The sequence below is a fragment of the Furipterus horrens genome, unplaced genomic scaffold (genome assembly GCF_987537825.1).
Source record: "Furipterus horrens unplaced genomic scaffold, mFurHor1.1.pri manual_scaffold_8, whole genome shotgun sequence".
In the NCBI taxonomy this organism is placed as follows: domain Eukaryota; kingdom Metazoa; phylum Chordata; class Mammalia; order Chiroptera; family Furipteridae; genus Furipterus; species Furipterus horrens.
In genome coordinates this window covers 40,446,878-40,474,159 of record NW_028327178.1, presented here as the reverse complement: position 1 = coordinate 40,474,159, position 27,282 = coordinate 40,446,878, and the positions used below count along the sequence as shown (strand labels likewise).

The following is a 27,282-nucleotide window of genomic DNA, read 5'->3' as shown; positions in this document are numbered from 1 at the left end:
ATTATGACAGTTTTTAATAATAATTATTAAACTAGTTGGCATATTACAATTATTTCTGTAACTACTTAAGATGTAGTACATACCTGTGTGTATGTTGGTAAAAATGGTTAATTATAGAATTGCTTTTGAGGCTGGGTTTTTATTTCAGTCGCAAAAATACTTTTGCCTTCAGAAATTGTCAAAAGAGATTCATCCACATTTAAATGTACAGAACTATTAAAAAAGATTGGAAATTTTATCTTTTAATTTGTTCACATTTTCTAAAGATTTTCAGCAAGGAGAATGATTAAAAATAAAATAAAACTTTTGTTTTGAATACATGGTTAGCTTTGTGCTTTTTTGGAATGTGCTTGGGAAGAGATAATATCTCTTCAAACCCACAATGTATAATTGGATAAGACACACAAAAAAGCTCAATGTGTTCATTTTCTTAAATGCAGTTCCCATTTTTAACAAAATATTTTCTCCCAGGAACTCACAATCCAATAGAAGAATCAGATAAATAGTAGACCCAACTATGTATTAAGAGGGACAAATGTCAATTTAAAGAATAAATGAAATGAAAAACAGCACAAAAGAGAACTGTGAATATATGATTGTTTTTAATTTTGGATTATAGAATCTACAAGAAGTTGCAAGAATCATGTTTGTTTTCTTTGTCTAGTAGTCACATATTATCACTCTTGTCAGTGAATATTTTTAAGAGAAAAGGTGTGCAAACAGTGATGCCTATAGCAAGTAATTTTCTTACATGAAGTCAAAGAGTGCTTGCTAGAAGGGACAGTAATGTTGTGTATATATGATTGTAAAATTTCCTAATAAATAAATTATATATAATATCAAATAGCAGCTTTTGGAACTTTTCTGTTGATGATGGTCATTTGTTCCTAGAACAATGTCCCAGAATCTACTGTAGTGCCCAATACATACAAGGGAAGGCATGCATCTTAGTTGTCTTAGTATCCTCAATGTAGCATAATACTTTTTTTAAAACACACTATTACTTCTAATATCACCTGCATTTTTATTTTGTGCCAGGAACTATACAAAAGAACTTTCTCTGTGTACAAAATCTCATGTATTCTCACAAAATCTATGGCATTGTTTGTATTACCCCATTTTACAGATGAGAGACTAAGTGAAGTGTCCAATATCATACAGGCTAGTGGGTGCAGGATTTGAATTAAGGTCATCTGACTCCAGGGCCTATGTGCTTAACCACTTTAATAGTGGGATTTCTATAAATGCTGCCTGGCAGGGTGGATGATTGCTAAAGTTTGGAAAGTGGGTGGCCATATCTGTAGAGAAGAAGGTAACAGAAAACTGGCAAGTTACACAAAGTTGTCTTTTTAATACTATGCCTGGCACATAGGCAATAAATTGTGCCTTTGAAAAAAAACCCTCAAACCCTAAACAACTGTACGCACACCTCACACACAATTTATCATCTTCACTTTCATCTTTTTTTTTCTATTTCAAATAGCGTATTTTAGTAGGAAAAAACATGGGTATTTAGTGGAAATAACAAACTAGTTCCACCATTTACAAACTAGATAGCTTTGTTTGTTGCAGAAATTAGATCACTTGCTCTGTCCACTTGTCCCTCATTCTCAATCTGCTTGTTTCCTTGTGATTTCATTTACTTGTTCCTTGATCCTATATATACAAGTTAGCTCTAGAGGTTGGGCTATAATCATTATACCTATTGGCAGGAATACTTCCTAGGTAGTGTGCGTGTGTGTTTCATATTTCTCCCATGGAGAGGCACACAGCCTCTCAATGTCTCACTTTTAGTGATGCTAAACTTGATCAGTGGGTTTAGGAGTTATCAGCTTCATCCCTTAGTTATAAAGGTCCCCTTTAGCTTCTTATCTAATGGTATCACTTATTATCATTGTCAAATCGAATTTTGAATTAAGGGTTGCAAAGTGCTAATTTTATAACTGTCATTCTTTCCACATTTATTATAGCCAGAATTCTTTAAGATTTTTTTTTTTAACTCTCAAACACCAGGACTATTTGGTTACTTTGAAATACAGGAAGAGCAAGATAAAGCCTTCACCTTCACTCTTTTTCCTTATAGTAGGGTTCAATTAGGTACTTTGTTTTGGTTTTGTTTTCCAAAAGGAGTGCTCTCCTTTTCTCCTTGAATATAAAAATTAATTTGTGAGTTTTTACATTTTAAATATGCTTCAGTCCATTGCATTTATTCTCTTTTATGTTGAATTTCTCTAATCTTTGGCCCATGGGAACACTTCATGTTGACTCCTACATCTTCTGACATGACCCATTCATCCTTGATAGCTTCTTTGCTTTCTGGCACAAGATGTTCAAGGCTCATCCTGTGTATTTCCTGCCCTAGACCTGGTTTTGATGATACCTTCAAGGAGCCTGGACTCTTTTCAGTAGGAATGGTATGAATAAACCACAATCAGGGTACTAGAAAATGCTTATTGTTATTGAACTGTCATTGCTTCTTGGACTTTTTCAGTAGATAAAGCTTGTAAATATGAATCTGAAACCTTTTAAAAAATGAATTATGAATATTTAGGTTTGCCTAGTTTAACAGCTAGTTAGGCTATATATCCCCAGCTACCTTGCTCCATAACCTAAAAAATAGCTGTTAAACTAGGCAAACTTAAATAGTATCTTAGATTCAGTTCTTTTTCTTTCAGCATGTACATGATTAAAAAATTTTTATTTATTTATTTATTTTTAAAGAGAGGGGAAGAGAGGGAGAAAGAGTAGGAGAGAAACAATGTGTGGTTGCCTCTCTCACACCCCCAACTGGGGACTTAGCCCGCAACCCCGGCATGTGTCCCAACTGGGACTTGAACTGGTGACCTTTCAGTTTGCAGGCCTGCACTCAATCCACTGAGCCACCGCAGCCAGGGCTGATTTTTTTTTAATTAGTGTTTTTCTTGTTCTTTCTTGTCATTAACTGTGATGATCATTTTAAAAAATTAATGTTCATGTCCTTCAGATAGTTATTAAAAGTCAACTTTTTTTAATAGCCCAAGTGCAGTGCCTTGAAAATATTTATATTTGGTCAAAAGAGAAACTTGTTGAGGGAGTACAGTTGAGTCAGTATAAGTGTACCATAACTGGGGGAAGTCATTTGGAGTATCATGCTAGAAGGCTATAGTAGAAATTGCCACTCTTAATAAGAGGTTCTCAGTCCAAGCACAGGAATTAATTTTATTTTCCCTGAAATCCTTAAGAACCACAAAGTGGTGGAGGGCTGTTCACTTTGCAAATTCACTTGTCTTACCATCTTTTTAAATAATAATCTGTTTTTCAAAACTACAAAATTAACAAAATAGAATCTTAGAGAACAGACTGACAGCTGTCAGAGGGGAGAGGGGTTGCAGGGCTGGGTCAAGAAAGTGAAGAGATTAAGCCATAAACAGGCAAACAAACAAAACCCTCATAAACACAGACAACAGCATAGTGATTACTAGAGGGGAAAGAGGATGGAAGGAGATAAAAGAGGGTATGGGGGGAAAATGGTGATGGAAGGAGAGTTCACTTAAGGGTGGTGAATACACAATACAATATATAGTTGATGTCTTATAGAATTATACACTTGAAACCTATATAATTTTATTAACCAATGTCACCCCAAGATATTCAATAAAAAATAAAATAAAGAATAGCAGAAAAACCCTACATGTTCAAGAAAAGCATTGAACTGTCGATGGGAAGGGACAGAACTTCATAGTCAGCATTAAAGAAGTCTAGGGTCAGTTCTGTAATTCTTCACATTATCCTCACCATTTTTAACAATGCCCAGTTATGTTTTCATTTGGAGTAAAGTCAGTCAGTTCCTTTTACTCTACTAAGTCTCTTCATGGTTACTTTTCTTTGTCTTCATCTGAGTATTGCTAATGCTCTTGTAGGATTATGTGTATCTTCTGAGTCATCACCACTGGATCTTGGCTCCTCCTGCTGAGCCCAGATGCATAGCATTCAGTATTCTTCTCAAGCAGTCCTCCAGGGACTTCCTTCTGGGAGTTAATCCAGGTTGGAATTCCAGATGAAATTTAATATCTGTCCCATACTTCGTTGGAAAAAGTGGGGCTGAGATACTCTCAAAATTACCTTTCTTATAATGAGATTTACCCAAGTTGAGTTTATATGGTACTCTAGGAGTACAAGATTTGTCATCACATGGCTAGATATTGAGTCCTTGTTCCAACCTTTACCAATTGGGTGGTAATGGGCAAGTCATTTACCTTCCCCAAGCTTTAGTTTTTTTTATCTATGAAGTGGGAAGAGGTCATACCTACTTCAGAATACTCAGGATCAGATAAATAACCTTTATGAAGTGCTTAGTATACTGCCTAGTCCAACAGTTCTCAAACTTTTCATCTCTAGAAAAACAGAGTTATTTATGTGGATTATATTCATTAGAATTTTATACTCTAAAAAACTGAGATTTATGTGAATTATACTTATTAGAAATTAAAACTAAGAAATTTTAAAATATTTATTGATCAAAAAACAATAAACCCATTATGTATTAACATAAATAACATTTTATGAAAATAACTATTTCTTTTTAAAAAGTGAGTGAGAATTGTAGTCTATCTGCACTCAATCTGTTGCAATGTTACACATTATGCAGCATCTGGAAAATTTTACTGTACACATATGAGAGAATGAGAGTTAAAAAAGGCAAATAATATCCTAATAATGGTTTGAAACAATTTTGACCTCCTGGACCCCTAAAAAGGTCTCAGGGACCTCAGACCATATTTTGAAAATTGTAGTCAATAGTTAACACCTGGTGAGTTGTAATTATTATTGATAAACGTGGAAAATTTTGTAGCTAGCAAGTTCTATACAAGTATTAGTGATGAGAATTAAAGGCCATGACTTTAGAATTTCTTACTATAAACTTTTCCTGAAGAGTCTCAAATAAGATTGTGATTCAGATGGAATAAAAGACACAACGGTGTTTTTCAAGTAAATGCTAGTAATACATAATTGAGTCTTCTGAATTTAAAAGGCTCAAATCTTGCTTTCAGAAATTTGTCAACTAAATATGTCATCCTAAAAGCTTTCGTTTTTGTTTTTCCTTCCCTCAAGAGAAGAATCTTTCTTTCCCCCTAGGGTAATAAGATCTTAGAAGATAGAGAAAAGTAATTAGAGATTTACTCTGAAACAATTGATAGAGTTGGTATGAGGTTCCGGTAGTGCAGCAGTTTTAAGGTAGAGGTGTGGTCCAATTGTCACAAGGTTGTGCTTCACAATTGCCAAGTCAATCTTGATTTACTGGCTGGAGAACCTTAACATAAAGCATTTATTACTGTTTGATTATCAGATACAAGATCCTTTAAAATGCCTTTTGTAATGTATTGGGACTGTAAAAACAAAAAACAAATGTGATATAACATAATTTACACAAATTGTAATAAGAAATATATGTATAATTCATATAGTTTATATCTTAGGATACAGGAATAAGGTTTATAATGGCTATATATGCACTTTGCAAACATATGTTCCTCTAATTATGTCGATTTTCTCCTTCCTTCCTCTTTTTCTTTGGGGGTGGTGGTACAGACCATGGGGAATTCATATGCTGGGCAATTGAAATCTGCTCGATTTGAGGAAGCTCTCCACAATTCCATAGAAGCCTCTCTGAGATGTAGTAGTGTGGTACCACGGCCAATTTTTTCCCAGCTGTACTTGGACCCTGACCAGCATCCATTCTCATCTGCAGGTAAGTTTCTTAACCCCACACATTCCTAGACTCCTTTTAAAAGAAGTGGGCTTTCTCAATGGGGGACCTTTGAAATAAACTGGTTGTTAGAAAATGCTTGTCTACTTTTCTTCAGATGTCTTTCAGACCTATGAATTTTTCTTTTGGTCATCGTTCCTAAACATCATTTTATTAAATTAGCTATGATTTATTTGCTTACCCAGATGTAAAACCCAAGGTGGAGGATCTGGATAAAGACTTGGTACACCGCTACACTCAAAATGGAAGCCTGGATTTTTCTAACAGTCTAACAGTTAATGAAATGGAAGATGATGAAGATGATGATGAAATGTCTGATTCAAATAGCCCACCAATTCCCTATTCACAAAAACCTGCCCCAGAAGGGTCTTGCACTACAGATGGTGGGTTTTAATTTTTTTTTCATTCCCTCTGATATTGCCTGGCTAGTTTCCAATAAATCATTAGATGTGGTGCTCAAGGCTAGAAAATAGTAATTTCAGAAAGGAATGAGGGATAATTATGCTCTTACATTATCTCCTATGACTTCACAGCATGTGTCTATGAGAAAGGCAAGTATTATCACTCCATCATATAGATGAAGAGACTAAGATTCACAGTAGTTGATGACTTTTTAAAATGGTATGTAGCAATGGCAAGCCTAGATCCAGGTGAAGGTTCTTCCAGTATTTCAGGTACTTCCTGCAAGAGCGATACTACTTCCAGAACTTTTTTAGTGTTTTCTTTTCTACTTCTTTATTTTCTACCATCAAAACAATAACAGAGATATCAGATGCTCTATATTTCCCTTTTCCATTTATTTTGAACACTCATTTAATATATTGTTATCTGTAGAAGAGGAAAATGTACATATTTTGATAATCCCGTTTTATTTATTTTGTCAATCACCTCTTCTATCAAATTTATAACCACACTTTTAAAAAGAAAATCCTAATATAAAACTTTCTCAGTATTTCCTGGTTTTCATGATGTAACAACTTAAATTACACTCTATTCCCTCCATTTTGTGGTATACAGTGCTGTTTCTTTGGCTTTCCCACCCTAACTAGTATGTGAATTCTACTTTATCCATTATTAGCCAGAGTATAACTTTTATATCCAGACTGACTTGGACCTGGGATGATTCCACTGCATGAAAATGCTGGGGGTGGAGAGAAAAGAGAAAGAGAGGGAGGGAGTAAAATTTCAGGACGTTTCCTCTACAAAGCTTGAAGTGCAAATAATTTGGATGAACTAGAGATTTAAATACGCAAAGCCAGAGTAAAGAGTTTGCAATGTTTGGAAGTTTTTCTCCTTGGTTTCTTTCTTTCCCTTTCCCTCTCCTTCTGTCCCTCCCTCCAAGTTTCTCATCTGATAAACTACCTGGGGGATTTGGAAACCTGAATAATCTTCCTGGTAGCTTATCTACGCCTGCCTCACTACAGGTGGTCTCTAGCAATTAAGTGCTCATGCTCTTGGAGTTGGGCCTGCTTCTGGCACACACCATTCCTTATGAATTTGCTTCCACATGACTGGTTTCTTTTGCCTTGACTTAATATAGTACAATATATATCGATTTACTCATTATTGATGTAATACAGGCCTTTAAACCTGTGGAGGTGTGGGAGGTGACTAGCATTTGATTTCCACTTAGCTGTTTTATATCCATTTTAATGCCTTTTATTTCATTAATCAGTCAAGTAACAGCTAGAAGTGGAAATAGTGCATAAAATATTGTTGGACTGTCATCAAAAATCTTGTTCTACATAAGAATTAAATAGAACCCAAGTAAAAGCTTTAGAGGATTATTGTGAAATAACAAATTTTATACCAAAAATAGGGGAAGGGTTCCCTTGTTTTTCCTGTGCCCTTGGCATGGCTTTAGGTATATAACCAGATTTGGAAAGTTGTTTCAGACTCACCAAGGTATAAACTTAGTGATCTAGCAGATAGCAAGTGATTCTGTGAGGTATAAGGGAAGGGTAATAGTTAAAAAATAATGAAAAGCTTAGAGGAACATTTTTCCTAAGTAAACAGGTCTCACCTGGGCACAAGATTCAACCCCAAAATACTGGCTACACTTAGATTCCATCAGCCTCTTTGGTTCTTATAACTAATTCATTTGTTTTCCCCCTTTAATTCACTGGAGGGTGGCCATTAAAAACAAAAAGCATAGTTTATAGTTTGATAATTTACAGTTCATCCATGACTCTTTCAACTTGGCTCGTTCTAAGGTAGTTCTAAGAGTCTTATCACTCAAAGCTCTGAAATTTTCCCTATAAAAAGGTCAGTGAAATAGGGCAATATAATACTGGACTTGCTTCAGTGGACCACCTTCCTGTCATGGGAAATCCTCTATTTACCTAAGGCTTAAAGAAGCTGAGCTATTTTTAGAGACAATTTAGATAAGCAGATACTTAACACCTGATGGGCTTCTGTGGGTTACCATTCAGATGTAAATTTTGGTTGCTAATTTCTTATGTAAATTATTGGAATAGTGTAGGTTCTTACCCTGCTGGGAGACAGTTGGTTGTCTAAAAGGGTGAAGGGCAACCAGATTTTAGGCCCACAAATACTGCCTTGATTACTTTAGTTTGTGTTTACAGCTGTTTCAGTAAACTTTCCCTCCCCCCATTTAGATTACCTTCAAGTTGGAGATAATTGGAAAATGCAAATCTGGTTCTGTGAAGGGAAAACCTTGCTATTTTCTTAAGGAAATGCAGATAAAGTTTATAAAGAAGAGCCCTCTACTTTCTTTTATATTAAAATAATTTGCTGCAAGAGTCTTGGTTTTAGGCAACATTTTACTTTTACTCTCAGAACATGAAACTATTGAGGAGGCATGTTTGTCAAATAAATTATTTGCATGCCCACCTCAATGATAACTTATTTTTCTTGCATACTCTTTCCCAGGTCTTGCAGTAGCTTCTTTTGCTTCTAAAAGAAAGATTAGATCTTTCTTTCAGGATTAGTTCAGAGGTAATCTGAAATTATCCTACAGGGGAGTAGTAAGGTTTCTTTTCATTTTGTTTGAGATTTTAATTGAGATTTAATATTTGATCTTTATTAGGTGACTAATTTAACATTTCTAATAGTGGAAAAATAGAACCACCCGCTACAACAAATATTTGGATCCTATAGGTTTTGAAATATAAATCACATTTCATGGATCCTTTAGCTACCCACTCTTTACAGACACAGCTAATTTTCAATCTGTAAAAATAAATAAATATAGGTCTTTGCATAATGTTTTTCTTAATTGGGGATCCCTGATGGTATGTTTTATATGTAATTAGCTGATCTGAATTCCAAGAATGAGGGTTTCCAGGAAAATCAGGTAATAAGTATCACAAAAATAGGCTTGACCCTACCCTGGCTGGTGTAACTTATTGGATTGAGCACCGGCCTGTGACCTAAAGGGTTGCCAGTTCAATTCCCAGTGAGGGTACATTTTTGGGCTGCGGGCCAGGTCCCCAGTTCAGGGTGCATACGAGGCAACCACACACTGGTGTTTCTCTCTCCTGCTCTTTTTCCTTCCCTTCTCCTCTGTCTAAAAATGGATAAATAAAAAAATTTTTTTTAAACTTAAAAAAAAAAAACAAAAAACCGGCTAGACCCTTGGCAGGTGAGCATGCTCTTAGAATAACTTCAAACTGAATTTAGGAACTTTTGTTTGATTTTGCAACTATTTTTTACTTCAGTTGATATCTTCCTGACCTGTTCTGAGGCTTAGCCTTCCCTTCTCTTTCTCACCTATTCTCTTTTCTCTTAAAATTAGCTGTGCAGCCCTGGTTGACATTGCTCAGTGGGTTGAGCCCCAACCTGTGAACCAAAAGGTCGCTGGTTCGATTCCCAGTGGGGGCACATGCCTGGGTTGCAGACCATGTCCCTGATTGGGAGCGTGCAAGAGGCAACCAACTGATGTTTCTCTCCCTCTCTTTCTTCCTCCCTGCCCCCTCTTTGAAGATAAATAAATAAAATCTTCAAAAGAAAAAGAGAAACATAGGAAAATAATTTTAAATAAATAACCTGTGCAACTTGTTTTGTAATTAACTAGAAGGCAAGAAGAGAATAGGACATTTTAGAAGAAGAATTTTTAAAGAATAGTTATAGACTTACAAAAAAATTGAAAGAAATAGTAAGAATTTCCACATATCCCTGCAGTTCCCCCTATTGTTAACATCTTACATTAATTTTTATAATAATTAAAGTCTATAATTTATTTGGACTTCTTAGTGTTTACCTACTGTTGTTTTCCTGTTCCAGAATCCCCAACCAGGATACCACATTAAATTTTGTCATCATGTTTCCTTACATTCTTCTTGGCTGTGAGTTTCTCAGACTTTCCCTGTTTTTGGTGGCCCTGACAGCTTCAGGAATCATTGGTCATGTATATTATGTTATAGAAGACTATTGGAATTTGCCTGATGTTTTTCTCTTGATGAGATTGGGATTATGGGTTTGGGATAGGAATATTTCAAGGGTAAAGTGGCATTTTCGTCATATTATTTCAAGGATACATGCTATCAACTTGATTTATGACTGTTAATGTTGACCTGGATCAGGTGGCTGAGGGAGTGTTATCTTCGCTCTTCCCCTACCCCCTCTCCAAACCATGAAAAAATGTCACTGCTCAACCCACACATAATGAATGGGGAGTTATGCTCTGCCTCCTTGAGGGTAGAGTATCTACATATATTATTTGGAATTATATTACACGAGAATTTTTTTCTCCTTTATTAATTTATTCAATCATTTATTTACATCATTACATACTTGTGGATATTTAGTTTATAAATAAATACTACCTTATTTTATTTTGTTGTTCACATTTTTCCATTGGGAGCAATTACAGTTGATTCCTGTGCCCCTTCTACATACGTCCATCATTGTGGTATTTTTAGCATAAAATACAATAGTTCATTTTTTCATTGTCACAAATATTTCCCAAAAAAAATTTAAGAGGAGGAGACTAAAATACATGCATCTTATAGAATCCAGTCACTCTTAAATAATGATTACTTATGAACTCTTGGTGTTCTTTTATCATGATGAGGAAAACCTCGAAGTCCATACTACTAAAAACTATGTGAGGTATAATCTGGACTTCCAGCCAAGATGGAGGCCTAACAGACATGTTGCATCTCTCTCCACAACTAAGAAGGAATACGACTACCTCAAAACTAGAGACAACCAGAAGTTCCAGAAAATCGAGTTGCATGGAAGTCCAACAAACAAAGATATAAAGAAGAAATACTCACCCAGATAGGTAAGAAGGCCAGATAGGAAGTGTTGTGGTGGTGGCAGCAGCAGCAGCTCAGTGGCAGCGGCAAGCCGGCAGAAGGTGCAGTTGCACGTTTTAAAAAGTAGGGAGGGACACCTGGGGAGTGCTCCCAGCACCAGACCAGACCACACAGCTCACAGCCCCAGCACCAGGGGTAAATAAAGTTTCATTGCTTCTGATTGTGCAAACCAGTGGGGGTTGTGGTGGAGGAAGAAACTGCTGGTCCTAAAATGTCTGCAGACCTACCCACTCTGGAAACAATGGCAAGGGCAACAGCTAGAGAGGTCCCAGTCCCATATGAAAGTGGGAGAAGTATCTGGAAAAGGGGCAAGTGCTGAGCAAGCGTCACTGTTCCCTCTCAGACCCCTTCTCCCTACACAGCACCACAAGGTGATGAAATGAGTCTCCCATACTGACGAACACCTGAGCTTCACCACTTACAATGTAACAGGTGCAACAGCTCTACCTAAGGCACAGAGGCAGACAAACACAGGAGCCTGTCAAGATGAGGAGACAGAGAAGTATGGCTCAAAAGGGAGAACAGATCAAGGTTCCAGTGGGAGAACTAAGCGATGAGGAGATAGCCAACCTAACAGATGTAGAGTTCAAACCACTGGTGATAAAGATGCTCACAGGCTTGACAGATATGCATAAGTATGGCAGACGCATAAAGGAAGAAGTGCTATGCTAAATGAAATGAAGGAAAATCCACACAAAATCTATGGTGAAAGGAAGGAAACCAGGATTCAAATCAATGATTTGGAACGTAAGGAACAAAAAAACAGCCAGTACAGAATGAAGAAACAAGAATTGAAAAAAAAATGAGAGGCTTAGGAACCTCTGGGACAACTTCAAACATACCACATCCAAATCATAGCGGTGCCAAAAGGAGAAGAGGAAGAGCAAGAAATTGAAAGCTTAAGTAAAAAACAATGAAGGAAAACTTCCCAGATTTGGCAAAGGGAATAGATATACAAGTTCAGGAAGCACAGAGTCCCAAACAAGCTAGACCCAAGGAGGGCCACACCAAGACACATCATGATTAAAATGACAAAGATTCAAGATAAAGGGAGAATCTTAAAAGCAGCAAGAGAAAACCAGAGAATTACCTACAAAGGGGTGCCTATACGACTATCAGCTGATTTCTTAAAAGAAACTTTGCAGGCAAGTAGGGACTGGCAAGAAGTATTCAATGTGATGAAAAGCAAGGACCTACAACCAAGATTAATCTATCCAGTAAAGCTATCACTTAGAACGGAAGGGCAGATGAAGTGCTTCCCAGACAAGGTAAGGCTAAAGGAGTTCATCATCACCAAGCCATTATTATATGAAATGTCAAAGGAACTCACTTAAGAAAAGATTAGAATTATGAACACTAAAATGACAACTATCAACAACTAAATCTAAAAAATAAAAACAAATACAATTAAGCAAACCAGAATAGGAACAGAATCATAGGTATGGGGATCATTTGGAGGGTTATCAGCTGGGAGGGGGAAGAGGGAGAAATGGGGAAATGGTGCAGGGATTAAGAAGCATAATTGGTTGGTACAAAATAGACAGGGGGAAGTTAAGAATAGTATAGGAAAGAGTGAAGCCAAAGAGCTTATATGCACAACCCATGGACATGAATAAGGGGGGGTGGGATTGCTAGAGGGAAGGGGATTATTGGGCAGAGGGGAGCAAAGAGAAAAAATTGGGACTACCATGACAACATAATAAGTAAAATATACTTTAAAAAAAACTGTGATTCTTAATTTGAGTGTACTGTGTAGTTTTCATTTTGCCACAGAAATCACTTGAAAATAATCTTTATTCTATAGAAAATTCTACTTTTCTTTACAGATATTTCCACATTGTGTCTTCTCAGCTCTATTTATATTTAACCCAGAACCAAAATTGTTCTGTTTCCCAGTAATTTTCCTTTACTGTAATATATTCCTTTGAGAAGTTTCATCAGAAATGTCACTTTCTAACAATGGGTCACCTTTGGGGCCTGGAAAACCATGAATTTTAAGGATTCACCAGCAAGTATGGGATAGGTAGATGCTATCATAGCCCATGGAGGCAGGGGTGGGTATATCAGGTGCTCCCAGGATACAGCCTGTAAAGTTGGGTGAAAGGACTCAGCAAAAGTAGGCAAAGAAGAAGCTATAGGAGGGAAGATTACTCATTATGTGAGTCAGAGAGATGTTAATGAGAATGAAGGAGCATCTAACTTGGGAGTCAAGAGGCCTGGGTTCTAGTCCCACCTTTTCTACTTGCTGGGTATTTGACTCTCGGCCATGTTCCCTCCCTCTCTTCCTCCCTCCCTCCCTTCCTTCCTTCCTTCCTTCCTCCCTCCCTCCCTCCCTTCCTTCCTTCCTTCCTTCCTTCCTTCCTTCCTTCCTTCCTTCCTTCCTTCCTTTCTTCCTTCCTTCCTTTTTAAGATTTTATTTATTTGTTTTTAGAGAGAAGGTAAGCAAATACTACTGTGAGAAAGAAACATCCATCAGTTGCCTCTCACATCTGCCCTGACTGGTGACCAAACTGACAACCCAGGCACGTGTCCTGACTGGGAATCAAACCAGCGACCTTTCCATTCGTGGAACGATGCCCAACCAACTGAGCCACACTGGTCAGGGCTGGGCCATTTTCTTAACCTATATGGATTCTAGTTTCCTCATTTACATACTAAAGAGATTGGAGTAGTTACATAATCTTTAACTCATAAATCTCTCTTATATATGATCTTTTGAAACCCCTGGGGATTTAATGACTAATAATTATTACATGGTATATGATGAACTGATTTTAAATAAAAAGTATTTTAGATAAATTTATTAATATACTTTTATATTATTCATTTATACAAAAATGTCTATCTTATCATTTATTAATTGCTGTTTAATTTGGTTGTGTAAGAAAAAGCATGTTTTCTTGACAAATTCAAAAATGAAATGTTATACTTCTTTGTGGATGGAGAAAGGTAGCTAAGTGTATTTAAATGCTTTCCAGCATCAAAAAAGGTCAAAATCTATTTTAATACCCAAATTTTGGAACTTCTACATTTTATGATTAAAAGGATGTACTAGTTTATTTTTTTTATAATTTATGCATTTTTGCTCTGTGTGGTGAAAAACTTTCAAGCTGCTGTTTGCAAAATTTCTCTACAAATGACATGCTTCTCTCATACATGAAAAGGCAAACTGAAATATAATCACTAAATGTTTATCTTAACATTGCTTTTTTGTGTGTCCTAGAAACATACTGGTGCATTTTATATAATCTTATTTGATGAGTGGGGATCTAACTTTCATATCTAGTGAACAGCATCTTTAAGCATATTTGTAAAATTACTTTTTTGTGTGTTCAAATAATAGACTCAGTGTTCCCTGAGCTTTCCAACAAACCATCATGAGTATAAATTAAGCAACATATCAATACACATGACAATAAAAACAACTTAAAATTAGCAAAAACCACACACTAATATGGTGTTCAGCTGAGTCCTGAGTTCATTAACATGTGTAGGATGGAAAGTTCTCAAAACATTCTCTTTTTAAAATAGGATATTAAAATAGTTATTTATTAGGTTTTAAAAATTGGTAATGGTATCTAAGTTCCACTTATAATTTTCAAGTACTTGGAATACCTTGAATCCCTGGGAGTTTGATAATTATTTGTTGGGGAATGCGTATCTGATGATCTTGAGGTTCTATATAGCTCTGATGTTCTAAAAAGGCTTATAATAATTTGCAAATTGGTACAGACTTGTGGTTCATCTAGTTCCCTTTTTCTAACGTAGGGTGAATCAAGGTTGTAGAAGGGTGGTATAACTACTAGTGACACAGAGAACTCCCCAAGCATTCTGCTTTCCATCAGCAGGCAATTGTGAACCTCTCGTCACTGAATTTGGGAAGATATTTTATGTATTCTGCCTTTTGGAACAAGTCATAATAAAGGTGTTTCTAGGTTTATTGTGTATATGTAAATTAATAATTCTTTTGATTAAAAAATTAGTGCTCCTTTTAGGACTTTAAAATGCTTCCTAGATTTGGTATTTTAGAATTTGGTGGAAAAGTTTGTGTTCACCCCTCTGGATTATAACTGTTCTTAGCTTTTCTTTTGCTGAATTAAAGAGTATGCTTTTTGTCCTTTTCCATATAGTAAACTTCCCATGTCTTAACGTCATTAAACCGGAGTCATTATGTAACCTTGGGCTAGTTCCCTAAACTTTTTGAGCTTTAATTTCTCTATCTATGAAAAGGAGATAGTACCTACCTAGAGTTGTTGAGAGGATTAAATAACATAATCTAAACAGAATTTAGCACTGTACCAGACCTTTGTGAAGTGCTCCATAAATTTTAGCTCTCATCAACAGCTGCCATAATCACCTCATCATCATCATCATTATCAATGTCCAACTTCCAAAATTCAAAACAAACTGTGAGCCCTGTCCTTTATTGAGGGCAGGGTCAGCAGAATTTTTTTCAAGGAGTTTATGTATCCATAGGCTCCAGAAAATGTTTGGAGACTGAATAAATAATATGACTGACATCTATAAGTGACTATTTTTCAAATAAATATGGATCATATTCTGAATAATAAAGTACAAATTTATCTAAAATTGTTAAAGAATTCATAAAAATTTTTTGATATTATTTTTCTTAATTCACAAACACTAAAAATTAAATTTGATTTTTTTTATTGTGAAAAGAGTATCTACAAGCTTGAAATAGTTGAACTCCATTGTCCTTATCATTTTAGACTTTCTTTGGACTTTTTTCAATTTTATTATGTCTGCTTTTGCAGTTTGATTATCCAGACCATATAATAGCTTTGTACGTACCACAGCTTCATATACTAACTGATGGCATCTAATTGTTTGTTTGCATTTGGTTAACATCAAAATATGAATTGATGCTGGAAGAATCTAGCATGGTTCTTCTCTACTTTATATTGGGAAGTGATGATGGTGGTCACCTCTAGATTGTGTGTAGTTAGGTTCCATCCTCCCTCTCACATAACTCCCTCAAATAGCACCTTTCTCGCTTTTATTCAGCCTCATTTGATTGCACATGACAGAAACCCACCTCAGACTAGCTTAGGTAGAATAAAGAAGTTATTGAAAGAATTCCACAGCAAAAGATGTCTTGATCAAACAATGGGAAAGGCAGTCACAGCTGGTCTTCAGAGATCCAGACTCTACCAGAACATTCCTCCTGCCCCTCCTGTCTCTGTTGACAGAATTCTCTCACAGGATAAGAAACAGAGCTGCCACAGAGCTAGCAAGTCATGCTCTCTCTGGTTCTTTCAGGATTCTTAAGGGAAAGGCTTTGATTGGCCTGGTTTATGTCAGGGGCCCATCCCTGGACTGATCAACTACGGCCGGAAAGGTGGGATGTTACAGTGGCCCAACCTGGGTCAGGAATAACACAACTCTCCAGGGGGATCACATGATTAGAAAGCAAGGAGGATTATGTCCCCTAAGTTGTGGAGATCTGTGATTTATAGCAGAAAATAGTAGTCCTCTGGAATATTGTTTTGTGATTATCAGTTCCTTATACATTCTTCCAAGTACCTACAATGTGAGTTTTTAGAGGAAGATATCTGTATCCCCAGGCCTGGGACAGCATCTGTTGTAAAAGATTTTTAATAAATCATGAGCTAATGAATTACTATAATATGGTATTCAAAGCAATTATATAAGATTTTTGTCATATCTTGTCCTTTCGTGTAAGAACCAATGAAAAGAACCTAACAGTTCTGAGTCTCAGTTCTGGCTCATTCATTTGTGAGTCACCAAACTCCAAGTTTCAGTCTCTTCTGTGTGAAATGGAGAGCATCTCTGTTCTTTCATCATCCCTGATTAGAGATGTGAATTTAAATTGAAAGTTAAAACACTATATTACATGCACATAAAAATTACATACATTTTTTTCAATGTTTGCTGTATATTTATTCTGTCCTTACTTATGGACAGAAAATGTAAAAGTTGTAAATATTGGATGCACAAATCAGAATAACTCCTTTTAGTCTTTTCAACTCTGCTCAGAGGGGCACATATAATAAATTTGTCTTCTTTCTGGAGTATATGGACTTCTAATTAGTCCTTAATAGTGACTCCTACAGATAAATTTACCCTCCAAATGGATTATAAAGTATTTTAACCTCCCTAAACATTTCTGTGTCCTTTTTCCTAATTTTTAGGTTTTTGTCAAGCGGGAAAGGATTTGCGTTTGGTATCTCTCTGTATGGAACAAATTGACATCCCAGCAGGATTCCTTCTGGTGGGGGCAAAGTCTCCCAATCTTCCTGAACACATCCTAGTGTGTGCTGTAGACAAGCGATTTCTACCAGATGATCATGGAAAAAATGCACTTTTAGGTGAGTATCACCTAAAATTCCTTCCAATGTGAAGGAGTTAAAATACGAGTTTATTTTAAATATCACAGCACTTTTTTAAAATTGCAGAATCAGTTAAGGAATATTGTATAGTTTAGTTCCAGTATGAAACTTTTTTTCTTTTAGTAACTTCTTAAAAGTTAGCTTTTATTTTTTACTCATTCTGAAAATATTTGCTTTAATAAAGAGACCTTTTTTTAACCAGTCATTAAAGGACAGCATGCAACTTATCAAAAATTAATAACTTGTAAAACAAAGCAGGATTCGCTTTCTGTAGAATCATTGATCTGGACCTGATGTCACGTCAACTCTCAATTATCCACCTGTGTATTATCTAGTTTTTAAGTTATTGGAATTCATTATTTATAATTACACTCAGTTGATGTGATTTTCATTTTATATTTAGTATTAGTTCACCCAAAATAACTAGGAATATATATTTATATATACAATGTAAAATAATGTATAGCTTTATCTCAGAGTTGTTTTACTTTTTTGTAAAACATGACCAAGTAGTACTACTTATTCCCTTCCCCTTTTCTACTCAGCTCCCCAACGCCCCTTTCCATCTGGCACCCTCAGTTTGTTCTCTGTATCTACTTGTATGGATTTTTTTTCCTTTACCAGTTAGGGAAGTTTTCAGTCATTATTCTTCAAATAGGTTCTCCATCCCTTGCTCTCTCTCTTCTCCTTTTGGTACCCCTATGATGCAAATGTGGTTATACTTGATATTTCAGAGGTCCCTTAAACTATCTTCATTTATTTGATTCTTTTTCTTTTTCTGTTCTGATCTATTCTTTCATTTGGTCCATGTTTCTTTGTCTCCTCATTTTGGCAGCCTCCTTGTGTTTGTTTCTGTGTATTAGGTAGAGCTGCTTTGACTCCGTGTCTTGGTAGTGTGGCCTAAGTAGTAGGAGCCCTATAGGGTCCCGTGGCACAGCCTTTCCTATCACCCCAGAAGGGTACTCGAGGTGTGCCCTTTGTGTGGGCTGAATTCACCCTCCTCTTGTAGTTGAGCCTTGGTTGCTTTGTCAGATCAATGAGAGGGATTTACCTAGGCCAGTCAGCTGCAGGGACTGGCTGTGACCACTTACCACCAACCTCCACGCTCTGTGAAGGATCAACTGTGCAGGGGCAGGGTGGTGGAGCTCTGACATGGTCTGTACCTGTCCACTGGGTGCGCAGGCCCTGGAGTTTCCTGGGTAATGCAGGCCAAGGTCAGCCCCCACTTGTGTTTTGCCCAGGGCCACCCTGCTTGATCTGTAAAGCATTATGAAATGGCTGCTACTTGTGCTAGGGTTGGAGGTTCCCTGAAGAAGCCAAGCTCTGAATCTAGTCTGGCTATTGCTAGTGTCAGGTCTGAGACTCACTGAGGCCAGCTGTTGCTTGTTTGAGAGGATTTATGAAGTTGTGAAGCATAAGCCAAGACCAGCCATTCATATGGAAAAACAGCTTGGTTGGGCCCAAAAGTTGGGTGAGGCAGAGTCTCTGGGGATCTCCAAGGGGCTCAAACAGTATTATCCAGGTTCATGGTGTCTCCGACATGGCACCAGTTTGCCAGCTCTGTGGAGGAGGGTTTAGAAAAGGGACTATGGCGTCTTCTCGCCTTGATTCCAGACACTTCTGATTCTCCCTTCATACCACAGGTGCCTTTCAGTTGCTACCCTGGTACTGGTATGAATAGGTGAGTCCGTGTGTAGGTTCATTAAGGGGAACTGCTCATGCCTCCAGCAGTTTCTTCCACCAACTCAATCCCTGCTGGTGTTAGAAGCCAGAAGTTCTGGTAACTTATCTTCCTGGCACTGAAACCCTGGGCTCGTGGACCTGGTATGGGGCTGGGACTCCTCACTCCTGAGATATTCCTCCCGAATTTTTATCCACCACACGTGGGTGAGAGACTAGCCCATTCTGCATTTGCTCCCCTCCTACCCATCTCAATGGATGTGGTTTCTTTAATTCCATAATTGTCATACTTCCATTCAACTCAATTTCTGGTGGTTCTCGCTGATGGTTGTTCTATATTTTAATTGTAACTTTGATGTGGTTGTGCAAAGAGGCCAGTCATGTCTACCTACATCACTATTTTGACCAGAAGTCCTGGCCTTGCTTTTCACGTCAGAGAACAGGCAAAGGAAAAGATTAAAAAATAATACCTCACACTAATCTTTTACCAACTACTTGGTCATATCAAATAAGCCTCCTTTTTTGACACTGTCTTTACTTTAGCTGAAAGATTTTTATAGATTTTAACTGTGTTTTGGATGGACTACAGCTGCCTCATAAGTCAGTCAGTTTCCCATCAAAGCACCTCAGTGTAAGTTACACAAAGGTAGTGGTTTTGTCTTCCTTGTTCCAAGCTGAAAACCTGACACCTGAAACAATGCCTAGTACACAGGGTAAACAATGATTTGTTGGGTAGCTGGCCAGATGGATGGATGTGTGCATGGCTTTAGACAACTTTTAGGCTTACAGATCAAAGGTATTAGACAAATAGCCAAATGCTTTCAAATGCAACCCATCTCTGAATAACTTACCAAAATTTTATTAATGTTTATATTGTAGAAAGTAATGGTAATAATCTAATTACAAAGAATTACTAATTTTATGGAACTTATCACAGGTTATGACTATCTCTTGTTCACCACTGTTATTTCAGTGTTTAACACAATGCCTGGAATGTGGGTATGTGGTCAATAAATAACTGTTGAATAAATAATAATAAATTGGACTGCCATAATTAAGTGCTCTGAATTGATTGTTAGCATTCTGAGACTGGAACATTGTAAAATATTCTGTCTTTAATCTTTGTGCCTTTCTCTTTTGTCCCTATCTATGTTTGCCAAGTATGTAATAGATTCATTTTGGGGGTTAGAAGGAATGTATCACTTCATCAGTGAATTTATTTCCAGTTAGTAGTTGTTTTTATATATGCATACTGTATTTATGAAATTTGGAATGCCGTTTTCCATTAATAACATTTTTGTCCTTGTTGACTATATGATAGTACATGTGTTATGTCCTCATCAGTCACAACTAAAGGAACTCTCTTCCTGTCTGCCTTTTCCTTTGTTTATTAAGGGGACTAAAAAAATTCATTTCCAATCAAGCAAAGCATGGCCTCTAATCCTCTGAGCCTTCTCCTTTTCTTCTTCTTTCTGTGTCCCCTGCTCCAAGCAGATCATTGAAAGTTTCATTTTCTTTGATTAACCTGACTGAGAATTGTTTGGATCTTAGATCTAAAAGAATCATAAAGCTAGTTTGAGTAGAGAGGTTGAATAAAGAGGAAATGGGACTCTCAAGGAGCTAATGCCAGATAGTACAACTAGATCTCAAAGAAATGGGAAGCTGACAATGCCCTGAGATTACACATCACTGCCCATGCTCCTCTGTCTGCACAAACTTCTTTGCATTTCTGTTTGTTCTCTCCCACACCTCAGCTGACCTGTGGTTGACACAGTCCCAACTTGGGTTCTAATATTACAAAGACTCTTAAATTCCATGTCCACTATTGTCTGACTCTTTGTAGTATTTCAAAATTTCAGGAGAAAGACACTGACTATCTGAGATTGAGTCACATATTGGCCCACAGCCTAATTAGGCAAGTCCACATGATGGGCAGGACAGAGAACCAGGACCAGCAGGTTCTCCAAATAAGGCGAATGTGAGGAAGAAATAATGGACATCTCTAGGACCAAATCTTTTCCTATTTTATGTCAATTATGTACATACTTCTAAATATATTTTATTGATTATGCCATTACAGTTGTCCCAATTTTTCCCCCTTTGTCCCCTGCACTTGGTACCCACCATTCCCTCTAGCAATCCCCCCTCTTAGTTCATGTCCATGGGTCATTGATATAAATTCTTTGGCCACTCCATTTCCTGTACTGTTTTTAACAACCCCCTCTCTATTCTGTACCTACCAATTTGTACTTCTTAATCCTTGCACCTTTCCCCACTCTCCCTTTCCCCCTGCCAACTGATAACCTTCCAAATGATTTCCATATCTACAATTGTTTCTGTTCTGCTTATTTACTTAGTTTGTTTTTTAGATTTGGTTGTTGAAAGTTGTGAATTTATTACCATTTTAATGTTCATAGTTTTTATCTTCTTTTCCTTAATAAATCCCTTTAACATTTCATATAATAATGGCTTGGTGATGATGAATTCCTTTGGCTTTACCTTGTCTGGGAAGTACTTTATCTGCTCTTAGATTCTAAATGACAGCTTTGCTGGATACAGTAATCTTGGTTGTAGGTCCTTGCTTTTCATCACCTTGAATACTTGTTGTCAGTCCCTTCTACCTACAAAGTTTCTTTTGAGAAATCAGCTGACAGCCGTATGGAGACTCCCCTGTAGGTAACTCTCTACTTTTCTCTTGCAGCTTTTAGGATTCTCATTTTATCTTTAAACTTTTCCATTTTAATTATATGTGTCAGTTTGGTCCTCTTTGGGTCCATCATGTTTGGGACTTTCCGTACTTCCTAGACCTGTATGTCTATTTCTTTCATCAAATCAGGGAAATTTTCTTTCATTATTTTTTCAAATAAGTTTTCAATTTCTTGTCACCCTTATAATTTGGATGTAGGTATGTTTGGAGATGTCCCAGAGGCTTCTTAGCCTGTCCTCATATTTTTGGATCTTTTTGTTCCTCTTGCTTTTCTGATTGAATTTCTTTTCTTCCTTATGTTCCAAATCATTTATTTATTTGAATCTCGGCTTCATGCCCTCCACTGTTGGTTTCCTGTAAAAATTTCTTCTTTTTTTTTAAAGTATATTTTATTGATTATGTTGTTACAGAAGTCCCAATTTTTTCCCCTTTGCTCTCCTCTGCCCAGTACCCCCTTTCCCTCTAGTAATCCCACCCCCCTTAGTTCATATCCATGGGTCATGCATATAAGTTCTTTGGCTTCACCCTTTCCTATATTATTCTTAACTTCCCCCTCTCTATTTTGTACCAACCAATTATGCTGCTTAATACCTGCACCATTTCCCCATTTCTCTCCCTTCCCCCTCCCAGCTGATAACCCTCCAAATGATCCTGTTCCTATTCTGGCTTGCTTGGTTGGATTTTGTTTTTATTTTTTAGATTTAGTTGTTGATAGTTGTGAGTTTGTTGTCATTTTAATGTTCATAATTTTGATCTTCTCTTTCTTAAGTAAGTTCCTTTGACATTTCATATAATAATGACTTGGTGGTGATGAACTCCTTTAGCCTTACCTTGTCTGAGAAGCACTTCATCTGCCCTTCCATTCTAAATGACAGCTTTGCTGGATAGAGTAATCTAGGTTGTAGGACCTTGACTTTCAACACCTTGAATACTTCTTGTCAGCCCCTTCTTGCTTGCAAAGTTTCTTTTGAGAAATCAGCTGATAGTCGTATAGGCACCCCTTTGTAGGTAATTCTCTGCTTTCTCTTGCTGCTTTTAAGATTCTCTCTTTATGTTTCACCTTTGGCATTTTAATTATGATGTGTCTTGCTGTGGTCCTATTTGGATCTAGCTTGTTTGGGACTCTCTCTGCTTCCTTCGCCAAATTTGGGAAGTTTCCCATCATTATTTTTTCACATAAGCTTTCAATTTCTTGCTCTTCCTCTTTTCCTTCTGGCACCCCTATGGTTTGGATGTTGGCATGTTTAAAGTTGTCCCAGAGATTCCTAAGCCTCTCCTCATTTTTTTCAATTCTTGTTTCCTTATTCTATACTGGTCAACTGTTTTTTCTTCCTTATGTTCCAAATCATTGATTTGAAACGCGGTTTCCTTTCCTTCACCATTGGTTTTGTGTGGATTTTTCTTCATTTCACTTAGCATAGCCTTCACTTCTTCCCTTATGCATTTGCCGTACTTAAGCATATCTGTCAAGTCTGTGTTTTGAACTCTACGTCTGTTAGGTTGGCTCTCTTCTCATTTGTTAGGTTAACTATCTTCTCATCGCTTAGTTCTCCCACTTGAACCTTGATCCCATCCCTCTTTTGGGCTGTACTTCTCTGTCTCTTCATCTTGACAGGCTCCTGTGTTTGTTTGCCTCTGTTTCTTAGGTAGAGCTGTCACTCCTATTATGTTGTAAGGGGTGGAGCCTTAGGTATTCGTCAGTACTTGGTGACCAGTTTCACCACGTTGTGGCGATGTATGTGGGGGAAGGGTCTGAGAGGGAACAATGCCATTTGCTCAGCACTTGCCCCCTTTCCAGGCACTTCTCCCACTCTTTTATGGGACTGGCTCCTCTCTAGCTGTTGCCCTGGCCGTTGTTCCCAGAGTGGGTGCATCTGCAGATGTTCCAGGACTGTGGGGGCCCTTTAAACAAGCTGACTCTGCTGAGAGACTGGCAATTTCTTTCACCACCTCAACCCCCACTAGTTTTCACAGTCAGAAGCAATGAGGCTTTATTTCCCACAGCACTGGGACTGTGAGTTGCACAGTCTGATTTGGTGTTGGGAGCGCTCCCCAGGTGTCCCTTCGTACTTTTTAAAACATGTGACTGCACTTTCTGCCAGCCTGCTGCCACTGCCACCATGGCCACCACCACACCCAGTCCTCTCAGCCCTGGCTCCGCCCCTCCTACCTGTCTGGATGAGTATTTCTTCTTTATATCTTTGTTTGCCGGACTTCCACACAGCTCGATTTTCTGGAACTTCTGGTTGTCTCTAGTTTTGACGTAGTTGTATTCCTTCTTAGTGTGGAGGGAGACACAGCATATCTGTCTAGGCCTCTATCTTGGCCGGAAGTCATGTTCCCTGTAAATATTTCTTTATTTCACTTAGTGTAACCTTCATTTCTGCCTGGGTCTCTGTCTCTCTCTCTCTCTGTCTTTCTGTCTCTCTCTCTCTCTCTCTCTCTGTCTCTCTCTCTCTCTCCCTCTCTCCTTGCTGTTGATGTACCCAGTGAGTTCCTTGAGCATCCTAATAACCAACGTTTTGAACTCTACATCTGATAGGTTGCTCATCTCCATTTCATTTAGTTCTTTTTTCCTGGAATTTTGTTCTGTTCTTTCATTTGAGCCTTATCTTTTTGCCCCCTTATTTTGACAGCCTTCCTGCCTTTGTTTCTGTGTATTAGGCAGAGCTGCTTTGACTCCCTGTCTTAGTAGTGTGGCCTATTGTAGAAATGTGCACTGGTAAATTGGATAAGGCGGGATCTTAGTTAATCACCAGAGCTGGATAATTCATGTTGCTGCTCTGGGGCTCTGTGTGGGGGTGGACTCAGAAAGGGGACAATGCCACTATCTGACCTCTGGAGTTTTATCTGGGAGGAAGCTGTTTCCAGGCACTCGCCCCACTGCCATTCACTTCAATTTCTCCTCCTATGCCACTGTTACCCTTCCAGCTGTTGCCATTGTGCTAAAGCCCAGAGGGAGTGAGTCTGCATAAGTCCCAAGTCTGTTGTCTCCTTTAAGAGGAGACTCCTGAGATTCTCACAGTTTCTTCCACTCCCTAACCCTTACTTGCTTTTACAGCGAGACGTTATGGGGACTTATCTTCCTGGCAATGGAACCCTGGGCTGAGTGGTCTGGTGTGGGGCTGGGATCCCTCACTCCCAAGGTATCCCTCCCAATTTTTATCCACCACACATGGTTCTGGGACCTTCTGTTCTGCATCTCTGTGCCTCTCTGCATCTTTGCCCCTCCTACCCATCTGGATAAATGTGGGTCCTTTAATTCCTTAGTTGTCAGACTCCCATACAGCTGATTTTCTGACAATTCTGGTTGATATTTGTTTTGTTATCTAGTTGTAATTTTTGCTGTGGTTGTGCGAGGAGGCAAGCAAGTTACATTTCCCTATGCCTCCATCTTGACCAGAAGTCAATTATATAAGTTCTTCCACATGGTATTATCTACATTGTTCCCCAAACCATTATCTTTTTAGAACATTAAACATTCTTTAAATTATTTTCAGTCTTTAAATGTTATGTAATAACTGCTAAAATATTGCACTTGTTTTTTTCCCTTTGAATTATTTCCTTGAAATTAGGAATTTATTGCGTCAAAGACTTTTGGTATTTTCTATTCTTCTTATATGTACAGGTATTGTATCACTCTACAAGGACACCAGTAACTTTGGTTTTCCTCCTTTCAGGGTTTTCTGGAAACTGTATTGGCTGTGGAGAAAGAGGATTTCGGTATTTCACAGAATTTTCCAACCATATTAACTTGAAGCTCACCACCCAGCCAAAGAAGCAGAAGCACTTAAAGTACTACCTAGTCAGAAGCTCCCAGGGTGTATTGTCGAAGGGACCTCTTATCTGCTGGAAAGGTAACATCAGCTTCTGGGAGGGAAAGGCAGGGGAAGGGAATGAGGATGCTAACATAACGACAAGTGGCCCTTGCAGAGTTCAACATTCAGGGGTGATACAGATAAATGTCCCAAGTTCAGAATGCTGTTCAAATATCCAAAGTCCTCTGGCAGGTTATTTGACTTGATTTTGATCTTTTAATAGAGCCTATTCAAGTTTCGGAAAGTGCATATCTTTATGTATTTGTCTCTTGGGAGTGTGGAGTATAGCTCTTGGGGAAAAAAAGAGACTCTTTCTACCTCATCCACCATTTGGAATGGTCCTCAAAGTGTCCGTTTTCTGATTACATGCTCTTTCTCTTTATTTAGTAGGTTTATTTGGTAATTTTCAAGCATTTATATTTTCCAGGTTTAATTAGAACTAAGCATACTTTAGAATAAATAATACTCTCTTCGTAATACCTGGGAAAATGCACTGTTCAGTTGACAGTTTTATTTCTTCTTAGTTAGGAAGAACTTAAGTAACTTATTTGTGGAAATGAATCCAGTTGATACTTCACATCTTCATGTGTTTGATAGAATTTAACACAAGTTCTATTCATTATTCTAATGCAGTGGAATATCTAATCCTTACTCTTTGAGCAGTTTCTTAGATGCTGAGATTTTTCTCAGTTATTCAATTACTAGTTTAAAGACAATATAATAATTGTATTTAATGTTTCTATTTGTTATCTGGGCAATATTTTGACCTGGCCATGAAAAATAACATAATAAATCCAAATTACAACTGCAGATTTGCCTCTGAGTCTTTCACCATAATTACTCTTGGTTGCATTTGAAGTGACATTATATAACTCCTCTGGAAATGTCTTTGTGTTCCAAATCAGGTATCATCAGAATTTAAAGGTTATGACCACTGAATCATAAGCATAGTGTATTATAAATAACTGAGTATTCTAATAAAGTCTAAAGAATTTGCCTCTAGGAAAATTGTTTTAAATGTCATGAACCCTTATAAAAGAGCAAAAATAGGATAGGTGTTGCCTCCCTGCATCTTAACTGCCTTTCTAAGCTTTTGTTTTGGTTGCATAAAATATTTTTAACTTCTTATTTAGTGCTCAATGACAGTTCATCTTTCTGGGGAAGAATATCTGTGAAGTAGTTTTTTATACAATGATCCTGGGTGTTCTCTGAAGCCTCACATTTATAGCAGTTACTATTTTGGAATTGGAATTGTACAGTTCTGTCTACACATATATACAAATATATGACTTCAATTTACAAATATATGTACATACACATAATGTGGAAATATCCTCTAGCACAGAAGGTGATAGAAAACTATCACCTTGCATGTATCTGATAAACTTGGAAACTCTCTAAAAAACCTCTATAATTAATTTTGTCAATTTATAACCATTTATACCTTTTTACATGTTACCTTTAAGACTAATATGGTATAACATACAGTATATTTTGGCTGGAAGTTACAGCCCCACACATTGCCATAGTTTCTGCTATCTACTTGAACCAGTACAAGTTATTATTAAAATACATCAAAGATCCATATCAGCTTAATTGAATTGAAGCTTGGTGTAGACAACTTGAATGTTGTCTACCTATTTCCTTTAATAAGAACTGAGAATAATAATAATTTGGG

The 27,282-nt window shown here is 37.3% G+C and overlaps 1 protein-coding gene across 1 annotated transcript in view; it reads left to right on the top strand.

The window, feature by feature from the left end:
• The window catches only part of GREB1L (GREB1 like retinoic acid receptor coactivator), a 289,176-nt gene that overhangs the window by 158,439 nt on the left and 103,455 nt on the right, over positions 1-27,282 (top strand). Inside the window, exons 5-8 of the mRNA XM_090285750.1 lie at positions 5,569-5,728; positions 5,932-6,129; positions 17,202-17,378; positions 25,467-25,643. Coding sequence (XP_090141876.1) covers positions 5,572-5,728; positions 5,932-6,129; positions 17,202-17,378; positions 25,467-25,643 — 709 coding nt within the window. The 5' untranslated portion in view covers positions 5,569-5,571. The remainder of the gene's footprint in view (positions 1-5,568; positions 5,729-5,931; positions 6,130-17,201; positions 17,379-25,466; positions 25,644-27,282) is intronic.